The sequence below is a fragment of the Quercus lobata genome, chromosome 1 (assembly GCF_001633185.2).
Source record: "Quercus lobata isolate SW786 chromosome 1, ValleyOak3.0 Primary Assembly, whole genome shotgun sequence".
NCBI classification, from domain to species: Eukaryota; Viridiplantae; Streptophyta; class Magnoliopsida; order Fagales; family Fagaceae; genus Quercus; species Quercus lobata.
The window spans coordinates 54,792,219-54,802,971 of record NC_044904.1 but is presented as its reverse complement, the minus strand read 5'-3'; the positions used below and the strand labels follow the sequence as shown (position 1 = coordinate 54,802,971).

At 42.4% G+C, this 10,753-nt stretch overlaps 1 protein-coding gene across 2 annotated transcripts; it reads left to right on the top strand.

Annotated features, from left to right (window-relative positions):
- The first annotated feature begins 2,010 nt into the window (after positions 1 to 2,010).
- LOC115961598 lies at positions 2,011 to 4,299 on the top strand. 2 transcript variants are annotated; one of them, XM_031080590.1, is made up of 3 exons: positions 2,011 to 2,069; positions 2,895 to 3,212; positions 3,309 to 4,299. In XM_031080590.1, the coding sequence occupies exons 2-3, from the start codon at positions 2,901 to 2,903 to the stop codon at positions 3,942 to 3,944; spliced, it is 948 nt and encodes a 315-aa protein (XP_030936450.1). In that variant the 5' UTR covers positions 2,011 to 2,069; positions 2,895 to 2,900; the 3' UTR covers positions 3,945 to 4,299. The 2 variants fall into 2 exon arrangements, 1 of the variants encoding a protein (XP_030936450.1); XR_004085318.1 differs by lacking the exon at positions 2,011 to 2,069 and having other exon boundaries at positions 2,859 to 3,212; positions 3,309 to 4,018; positions 4,204 to 4,291.
- Positions 4,300 to 10,753: the final 6,454 nt, after the last annotated feature.

Below are 10,753 nucleotides of genomic sequence, written 5' to 3'. Positions count from 1 at the left end.
CTGTCCCACTCCCAGTTCTGCCTATATATAGAGCCAAACTTCACCTTATCAGCACCGCCATATATTCAACAAACAAAAAAAAAGAGAAAGACACAGCTACATAAAATTTTCGAAAATTCTCAGTGAAAATGGAAACAGCACTGCCAATTTCATCGAAAGTGAGCTTGAAGCTCTTTATACATAAAAGCACTAACCGAGTGCTATTCGCAGAAGCCGGCAAAGATTTCGTCGACTTCTTCGTCAACATTCTCCGCATACCCGTTGGAAATCTCATTACGATTCTCAAGCCGGACATAATGCTTGGTAGCTTAGTAAAGATTCACGACAGCATTATAAATTTAAGTCCATCGATTGGGTCGCTTATGCATTCCGGACTGCACTGTCACCCATCCAATGGAGTAAAAGAAGCTCCATACCTGGTGATGGATGATCTGGAGGTGAAACCCCTGTCCACAGTTTCTCTATTAACGCTGTTTAACGAGTTTCATGTCAAAGACGGGGATCTTGAGGAGAAAGTAGTCGAGATGGGCAGGGATGAGGTATATAAATTTGTAAAATTCTAGTTATGAAAAATAGGGAAGAGCACCGTACATAAAAAATAAAGTATGAAGTTTTTCTCCTTTATTTTTCGTCTTCTATTATCTTCAAAAGAAGGAAAAGAAATAAAATTATTGGAAATTTGAAATTGTGATTTTTTTTCTTCCAGATAGTGGTAAAATAACTATTTTTTCTCCTGTGTCTGGTTTATTGTTAGGGTTTGAAGTTGCTCAAGGCTTCTCTGCTGTCGAAAGATGTGCTGACTCAAGTTTTCCTGCCGACGGTGAAAGAGGAAGTTTAGATGAAGTACTGCTAATTTGGTTTATAGTTTTGTTTTGTGGCAAATAAGCCCAAGTCGGGCTTGACAATGTATTTGACAATTTGCTAACACTTCTCTCGTCTAAACTCTCTGTGTACGTGTGTTTCTGCTAATTTTCACTTTATAATAGCTGGCTTTAAAAGCAGCATCATTTTTCTTCTAGAGATATGACTCCGTAGTCCGTATGAGAAAAAATTGCATTTGCTTTTATTTACTTGAATTAAAAAAAAAAAAAAATTAACGTGTCAGGAGTCAAAAGAACGTGTCAGGAGGAATAGTTACATCACTGAGTGTCTTGCCTAGTAACTCTAGTTTTGCCATATGGGTTACAGGGTTACAGTCTTGCAACTTGTGTCTTTCGAAGAAAAAAATAATGCCGTATAAAAAAAATGTTTAAAAAAATAGATACTTGAAGTCTTTTTTAAGTAACTGTAGTCTGTCGTAGAAGTCATCTAAGCCTTTCTTTGAAGTGTTTTTAAGCTTGATGTAGACACTTTTTATTATATAAATGGGAAGCTACATAACCTACTAAAACCCATAAAAAATTGATAAGTTGATAACAATACAAAACTCTAAAAGCTAGTATCGGCTTTACAACCTATATAAGACTGGACAAAAATCTGAATGAAAGGTAAAAGTCGTTGGACTCGGATTCAAATTTTTTAGAGTTTTAAGGTGACTCTGTCAAGGAAGAGTATTTAAATCTCCTTATTTCTTTTAAAAATAAATGGTTGAAATAGTTACACATCATCAATCCATTAATGCACTCTTAAATTTGTCTATCTAAAGGAAAAAAAAAGTACTACTATCAATGTAGGATTACTAAACGAGTCTAATCAAATCTCCATCTTTTTTCATTTATTTATTTTTATTTAAATCATCAAACACAAAAAGCTCTCCTGTAGTCCTACCTGAATCGAGGGCAAAATCAAATCATCCACGTATGTTTATTGGAAGATCCCAAAATTTGCTACTTGTAATGTGACCCCACCAACCCCACTCCCCTCAACCACACATCTCACAAGAATCCTCACTCTCTTGGCCGGCCCCACTCATTTGCTTCTTTCCTTTTTGATTTATTTATCATTTTCTCTCCATACATCAACCACTCCTCTTTGTCACTCTCTCGTCTCCTTACACGGTTCCCACTCCATAGCACCATCTCCATCATCATTTTTCGGCAAGGATCACCGGAAAACTCTAGAGAAAAAAGGTAAGGCTCACTCATCTCTGAAGGAGTTTATTTCAGATCGGGAAGATTCACCTATTATTTTCTGTGTTTGTCATTTCACCAGAAAACTCCTCTCTATCACTCTCTCATCTCCTATTATTTTCTGTGCTTGGCATTTCAGTTTTTAGTGTATTTTGTGGTTAGTGGGATGAGGGTAATTTGGCTCATTCCTTGCATTTCCAACGGTAATATTGATCAAAATTGCTTTTACGTTTGCAAAAGCTCGAGAAACCTGTCTGCACGTTTTGGATGAATTCTTTACATTTCAAAACGCAGCTTTTTTGAAAAAGCACATTTTGAAACATTACCAAATATCTGATTTATTTTTTTGGTTTCAAAAAGTGCTTTTTGCCGTCTGAAAGCTGAAACAAACGGGCACGTTATTCTGTTTTGGCTTTTTGTTGTTCTATTCGGAGATGTTGAGACTTGCACATTTACAAGAAGATATATTGAACTGGTAGCTTTTCACTCTTTTTTTGCTGAAACTAGTAGCTTTTAATTATTCTGATTACAATAACTCATTATCCTGATTACAATATAATTTATCCTGATTACTATCTCATTTATTTTATTCCTTATTTATAAATTTCCATACTTATTCGCAAAAACACTCTCTGTCTACCCTGCTTCATCTGCTCCTTTCTTATATTTGGCTAATTAATCTAATCTTATGCATTCCAAAGTATGTTGACTACCAACTTTCTTATTATTAAAATCTAGATTACTACACTTCAATTTACGCTATGATCATGTTATTAGTGCACACTTTTTGTTAGGACAGAGCTAATATTCTATTTTTGTGTCTAGCAAAATATGGATAATGGTAAACGACCCCAGATGGAAGAAGCCGATTTGACTAATCCGGAAATCTTGAAATATTATTTTTTGTTGTGCAATGAAATATTCCCAGACGCCAAAAAAATGGGTATACAGGAGTTTAAATGTATTAAGAAGGAACTGAATGAGAGATTTAACTTGGATTTTAGGATAGTAGACGTTGTGAACAAATATAGAGAGATTTATTACAAGTGGCAAATTTGGGAAAATTTTGTTAATAATAAGGAATTCGTCTTAGCCCGCGCCTCCTGTACAGCGGACGTATCATGGCTGCAAAGTAAGTCCGAGGTATACGAGTTGAGAGAGTCAAGAGTGTTGCTTTTATTCCAGTTCCAGCGGACGTATAATTTCTAACTGTTGTACGTTTTCTATTAATTCATATAGGAATGTCTTGATACAATTTCTGTAGACAAAGAAGGTCAGCCAAGTATAGGCCTCTTGAAATTTGTATTTGGAAGCTCAGCAAATGGCAGCAAAGGAAGTGATTCTTTGAAGCCAACGGCAACAGTACATGAGCATGTTGGGGACTCTTCAAGGGACTTGGAATTCCATGAGCCAAAAACCAACTCCTCCAATGAAGAAATCAGTTTATTAGATGACCGCCACAATATTTCTGAAAGTAGCAAATGTGTAAGATTAGGCGGCTACTGTCCAAAGAGAATAAAAATGAATGGTAGTCGTTGGACACGGACTGCTTTAGAGGATGACGTGTTTCAGGGGAGAAAAACATTGAGGTTGGTCTCAAAAACTTGTGGCTTGATGTCAAATAAACATTTCTATTTGTTCACGGGGAGATTATTGATGAATCCACGTGAAAGATCGTGGTTTTATTTTGTCAAGCCCTCATTGCGTTTGAGATATCTAGAAAAACAGTTTAAAAAGTTTAGTGCAGACAGAGTGATACCAGAGCCGACCCAACCGACCGGCGCCGACCCTACCGTACCGCCTCTGGCTCCGACCGAGGCCAGCGATCTGAAGGAGAATCCTCGCCTGAGTCCATGGACTCTGACCAACAACTGACCGTGAGTCACTGAGTCGCCTCTTGCAGCCAGCTCGACACGACCAGGCCAGCTACCTCCTACCGCCGATTTGAAGTATGTCCTAATCTGAAAAATCTAAGTTTCACCTGTTGGTATTTTACTAGTTTTGCAATGTGATATACACATGAATGTTAATTAATTAGTTCTAGAGGTTATCTCTTAATTAATCTTTTTTACTTGCTCTTTTATTTCCTAAGGTAAGTTTGACTTCCAGTTTGCTATTTTATTTCTCTAAAAAGTGTTAGCCCAAAATGAAGATGTTGAAATGGTCTGTTCATGACTTGCAAGCAGCCAAGAACTCAAATGAGTGATTGAAAGTAAGGGTGTGCATGCATGTGATACAATTTTATTGGTCAATGCATGGGCCATAAATAATTTTTTCTAATTTTTAATAGGATAGAACGTGGGATGATTTTTATTTTATTTATTTATTAAGAAACATGTGGTGATTTTTGTAATTTTTTTTTAAAATTTTATGGTTCATTAATATTAGATTCATAGTATTTTGCATTCATTAACTCAATTGACACAAAGATTAAAAAACTTAAGTAGACACATGACACATGCTTAAGTGGAAATTATGGTGTAGTTCTCACTTAAATGTGGTCCTCACATAAATTTAGACATGTGTTACATGGTGTAGTCCTCACATGACACATGCATTTATACATATATATATATATATATATATATACATAGATACATTTAAAATTAAACACAGTTTTTATCATAAAATATAGATAATTAGTCAAATTATTTTTTTAAAGTAAACATAATTAGTCACTTTTAAAATTCCTACCTAAATTTAATACTACTTATGATTTTTTTTTTAATAAATTTTTAATAAGATAGAACGTGTGGTGATTATTGTTTCATTTATTTTTTAAGAAGTATGTGATTCTTTTTATTGAGTATATGTGATTTTTTTAAAAAAAATTATAATTTATTAAAATTAGATTCTTAGTATTTTGTACTCATTAATTCACCTGACACCAAGATTAAAAAACTTCAATAAACACATGACACAAGTTTAAGTGGATAATTATGGTATAGTTCCCACATAAATTTAGACACATGGCGCAAAATTGGATTATAATTTCAAATTCTAATTCAATTTTCTCTTAAACTTTACCTATTAATATATATATATATATATATATATATATATATAGATGACTTATAAATTTGAATTTTTTTTAGTTATATGTTTAGGTTTTTTATGGTTTATTATATTAAACTCGTTTTCTACACTAAATTAACTAATTTGGTATAAAAATTTAAAAATTTAGATTAGATGAGACACGTAGCGCAAAATTAAACTTTAATTAAAATTAAATTTTTATACTAAATTAGCTCACTACAAAATTCTAAAATTTAGATTAAATGAGACATGTGGGGCCCGACCCAAATATAATGGGCTATTCCAGATTCAGGCCCGTCCGAGGAGCGTCCTGTCCGAAGAAAAACCACGTATGAAGCGTTACCCAATCCCAATAACGCCAAGGAAACCTGTCCGAGGAGTAACTCCTCCTCGGACATCACAAAGCCCAGATGAGGAACTCTCCCCATCCATTTCTGTTCATCCTCCCAACATATAAAATGAATAAAATCCAAAATATCTGACAGAAGCTACCACCACATTAATTGCGCTCCAACCACCCTCTTGGCCGCATTAATGAGGAAAAGACCCCTGAACAGTACCACCTTGGCCTCTGCAACTGACAAAGGGAGTGATGAGGGCGGCTGATGGGACAGGTGCTCAAGTAGATGCTTAGATGGCCAACAAGTGTAAGGTGGAGATGAGAGGAGGAGAGCTATATAATGTAGTGGAGTCCCTTAAAGAAAGGGACGGAAAAACTGTATTAAGAACGAAAGGAATAGAATCATACAGAAAAGCTCCATTCTTGTATTTTCATCTTCTGCAACAATATTGTCCATGTATTAGACCGAATAGGCTCACTGAGGCTAAGTTCTTTGACCCATCCTCTACAAATATTTATTGTGGGTTGCGCTTTGGGCCAAGGCCTGATCAATAGAATTCGGGCCAGGAAAATCGTGCAACTACAATTGGCGCCGTCTGTGGGAAGAACTAGGGCATCAGCTAGCACAACGGTCGAGCATGGCTGAACTAGGTCCGCACCAGGAGAATCCTCACCAGGCTAACTCCCAGCAGACACAACCCATCGGGTCCCAGAGGCAAAATAACCCTGGCAACCCGGGCCACAGGGGAGATCGTAGGGAAGTGTGAATACTATCCGGACAAGCCAGAGTCACACTCAGATAGGTAGTCACGTGTCCCAGAGGCGAAATAGTCACCAGGCCATGCAGCGAGAGATAGACGATCTGAAGAGGAAGCTACGACGGGTACAGCGAAAACGATCTCCTTCAGACTCAGACGAGTCCTCTAATGCGGAGGATGCGAGTTACCGACGGAGATCAAGGACCCCCCCAAGTGAAACCTTTTCCTGCGAAAAGGAACCACGCCCTGTGCGGAAGTATGAGAGCACATCCAGCAAGGGTTCGGGGAACGAGGCCATGAAGAGGGCGTTGGACCAGGTTTCAAGGTCCCCCTTCACGTATAGAATTGAAGGGGCTAGGCTGCCTCGACGGTTCAACCAACTGGCATTCGTCATCTATAACGGTCGAACAGACCCGGTAGAGCATGTGAGTCAATTTAACCAAAAGATGGCGATCTACTCGCAAAATGAAGCCCTTATGTGTAAAATCTTCCCGTCCAGCTTGGGATCAATGGCGATGAGATGGTTCAACGGCCTGAAGACAAATTCCGTAAGCTCATACAAGCAGCTCACTCGGGATTTCTGCTCCCGCTTTATCACCAACACCAGAGTCCCCAGGCCCCTCGGTTCGCTATTGTCCTTATCCATGCACGAGGGAGAGACTCTGAAGGCATACTCGGATAGATACTGGGAAGTGTATAACGACCTGGATGACAACCATGATGCTGTCGCTATTAGCACATTCAAAAGCGGGCTCCCCACCGACCATGGCTTAAGGAAGTCCCTCACTGGTAAACCGGTTGCCAACGTTGATCAGTTGAGGGATAGGATCGATAAATACAAAAGGGTGGAGGAAGATCAGCTGCAAGGGAGGGGAAAGGAGAAGGTTACCCCCCCCAAAGCAAATGATTTCAGATCGGAACGGCACAACCCTGGTCAGCTAAGGAGAGATTTTTCGCGACAGGTTGGGCAGAGCAACCCGCAAACAGTAAATGCCGTATTCAGAGAGCCAGTACAACAGGTACTGGAGAAAGTAAGGGATGAACCCTATTTCAGGTGGCCGAGAAAGATGGCTGGAGAACCTTCCAAACGTAACCAGAACCTGTACTGCCACTATCATCAGGACCATGGGCATACTACTGAGGACTGCAGGAATCTATGGAATCACCTAGATCAGTTGGTCCGAGAAGGAAAGTTACGCCACCTGTTGCACCCATCGAGTGGCCACCCCGGCCAAGCAACCCAAGAGCCTCGAAAGGACGTGTCCTTAAGACCCCCCACCGGGACGATACATGTCATCCTCGCTGCACCAGGAAGAACGGGGCCGCCCATCCCCCGGGTATTGGCTGTTGATCGGCTCCCCTCCGAGGGCATACAAAGAGAACCCAAAAGGTCAAAAAAAGGAAGCTCTTTGATACTGGGATTCTCGGATGAGGATAAGAGAGGAACTATTCAACCTCACGATGATGCCTTGGTGGTTACGCTGAGGATTGGGGACTTCGACGTGAAAAGGGTGTTGGTGGATTCGGGAAGTGCAGTAGAGATAATGTACCCTGACCTATACAAGGGGCTGAACTTGAAGCCAGAAGATTTGGCTGCTTATGACTCCCCCCTTCTCAGCTTCGAAGGAAAAATTGTTACGCCAAAAGGGCAGATCCGACTACCCATACAGACGGGGTCGGAGGTGGTGGAGGTGAATTTTATCGTCGTCGACGCTTACTCACCCTACACCGCGATAGTCGCCAGGCCATGGATCCACGCCCTGGAGGCCGTAACCTCCACACTTCATCAAAAAGTGAAATACCCATCCAGAGGACGAGTAGAAGAGATCCGAGGAGATCATGCCGTGGCCAGAAAATGTATGGTGGCCGCCATTTTGCATCGGCCTCCAATCGAGTCCTCGACCCCAGAGAACTTATAGCAATTAACCACCTCGGCAAAGCAAGGCGATGGGCTGGCCGAGGAGTTAGGGTGTGAAAGTCTAGATAAGATCGCTGTCAACGACGACCCGGAAAAGTTCTTTCAGGTCGGCTCTGAATTACCTCCTCAGGAAAAGGAGGAGCTGGTCAGATTTCTCAGAGAAAATGTCGACGTGTTCACATGGGACGCCTACGACGCCCCGGGAGTTGATCCTAGCCTTATCTGTCACCACTTGAACATCAACCCCTCTTCTGCTCCGAAGAAACAGCCACCCCGACGCCCTTCGAAGGAACATGCCAGTGCCGTAAGAGACGAAGTGGCGAAATTAAAAAGGGCAGGGGCTATTTAAGAGGTCTTTTATCCCGAATGGTTGGCGAACACGGTGGTGGTAAGAAAGAAGACAGGGAAGTGGAGGGTCTGCGTGGACTTCACAGACCTGAACAAGGCGTGCCCGAAGGACCCATTCCCCTTACCCCGAATCGACCGACTGGTGGACGCAACCACAGGACACCCTCGAATGAGCTTCCTGGACGCCTTCCAGGGCTATCATCAGATACTCCTTGCGCTAGATGACCAAGAGAAAACGGCTTTCATGACGCCCATCGGAAACTATCATTATAAGGTGATGCCGTTTGGACTGAAGAATGCAGGCTCAACTTACCAAAGGATGATGACTTGGATGTTCGAGCCACAGCTGGGCAAGATCATTGAGGTTTATATAGACGATATGGTTGTGAAGAGTAAAAGGGTGTCCGAGCACGTGAAAGACCTCAGAATAGTCTTCGCTATCTTAAGGGAACACCGGCTGCGGCTGAACGCTTCCAAATGTTCATTCGGGGTCGGGTCTGGGAAATTCCTAGGGTACATGGTCACCCACAGGGGAATAGAAGTAAGTCCCGACCAAATCAAAGCCATTAACAGCCTACAGGCTCCTCGGAATCCGAAGGAAGTGCAGAAGCTCACTGGCATGATTGCGGCATTAAACCGGTTCATATCACGATCGGCGGATCGATGTCGGCCTTTTTACCTCCTGATAAACAAATGGAAAGGGTTCGAATGGTCGGAGGATTGCGCTCAGGCTTTCCAGCAACTTAAGGACTACCTGTCCCGACCACCCATCATGTCCAGCCCTGAGGCAGATGAGGTGCTGTTTGCATATGTCGCTGTAGCTCCCCATGCTGTAAGCTTGGTACTGATACGGGATGATAATGGGGTGCAGCGACCGGTTTACTATGTGAGCAAATCATTACATGAGGCCGAGGTGCGGTACCTACCTTTAGAAAAGGCAATTCTGGCGATAGTGCATGCAACCCGGAAGCTTCCTCACTACTTTCAGGCGCATACGGTCATCGTTCTAACTCAGCTTCCCCTTCGAGCAGTGCTTCGAAGCGTTGACTACACCGGACGGATCGCCATGTGGAGTGCGCTTTTGGGCACCTTTGATATTAAATATATGCCTAGATCCTCCATCAAAGGACAGGTCCTCGCAGACTTGATGGCGGAGTTTGCCGAGCCCTCTGTAGAAACAATAACTGAGGAGAAAGATATGGATGGAAAATCGGTTGGTGCGATTTCAACAGGGAGGACCATGCATTGGAAGGTCTACGTGGATGGCGCAGCCAACCAGAGAGGGTCAGGAGTTGGGATAGTTTTAATATCCCCGGACGGTGCTGCCATTGAAAAGTCACTGAGGCTCGGATTCTCGGCTACAAACAATGAAGCCGAATACGAAGCCTTACTCCAAGGGATGACGATGGTTCAAAGATTGGGCGGAAGAATAATAGAAGCGTTCTCGGACTCCAGACTGGTGGTCGGACAGGTAATGGGTGAGCTGGAAGCTCGAGATACTAGGATGCAAGAGTATCTAGGGCAAGTTAAGCGGCTGCAGACGAATTTTGAGTCCTTCAATCTGACGCACATTTCCAGGAGTGCAAACACCCATGCAGACTCGCTGGCCACTCTCGCCACATCCTCGGCACATGATCTGCCGCGGATGATCCTGGTCGAAGATCTAGCCCAGGCCAGTCCCATCAACAGAAGTCCGGCCAGAGTCCATCAGATCAGAAAGAGTCACAGCTGGATGGACCCCATAAAGAACTTCCTTCAAAGCGACATCCTGCCGGAGGAAAAATTGAAAGCCGAGAAGATACGTAGGAATGCTCCTCGGTTCTGGCTATCAGAGGACCACAAACTGTATCGGCGCTCCTACTCTGGACCGTACCTACTCTGCGTGCATCCAGAAGAATCCGAATCTCTACTTGAAGAGTTACACGAGGGGATTTGTGGAAGTCATACTGGAGGAAGGTCATTAGCGCACAGGGCACTTACCTAAGGGTATTGGTGGCCGAACATGCAAAGAGAGGCCCAAGAATATGCTAAGAAGTGCGACCAGTGCCAAAGATTCACCCCAAATATTCACCAACCCGGAGGGGTTCTCAACCCCCTCTCTAGTCCATGGCCGTTCGCACAATGGGGCCTTGATCTAGTTGGACCCTTCCCCAAGGCCGCGGGGAACAAGCAATACATAATAGTCGGAACTGATTACTTCACTAAATGGGTGGAAGCTGAACCCTTGGCCAACATTAGGGACGTGGACGCCCAAAAATTCATCTGGAAGAACATCATCACCCGC

Excerpts from the sequence above, each read along its gene's own strand:
- LOC115961598 (XM_031080590.1), top strand. The coding sequence starts at position 2,901 with ATGGATAATGGTAAACGACCCCAGATGGAAGAAGCCGATTTGACTAAT. Across the intron at positions 3,213-3,308 it reads GGCTGCAAAGTAAGTCCGAG|GAATGTCTTGATACAATTTC; the intron begins GTATACGAGTTG and ends TAATTCATATAG.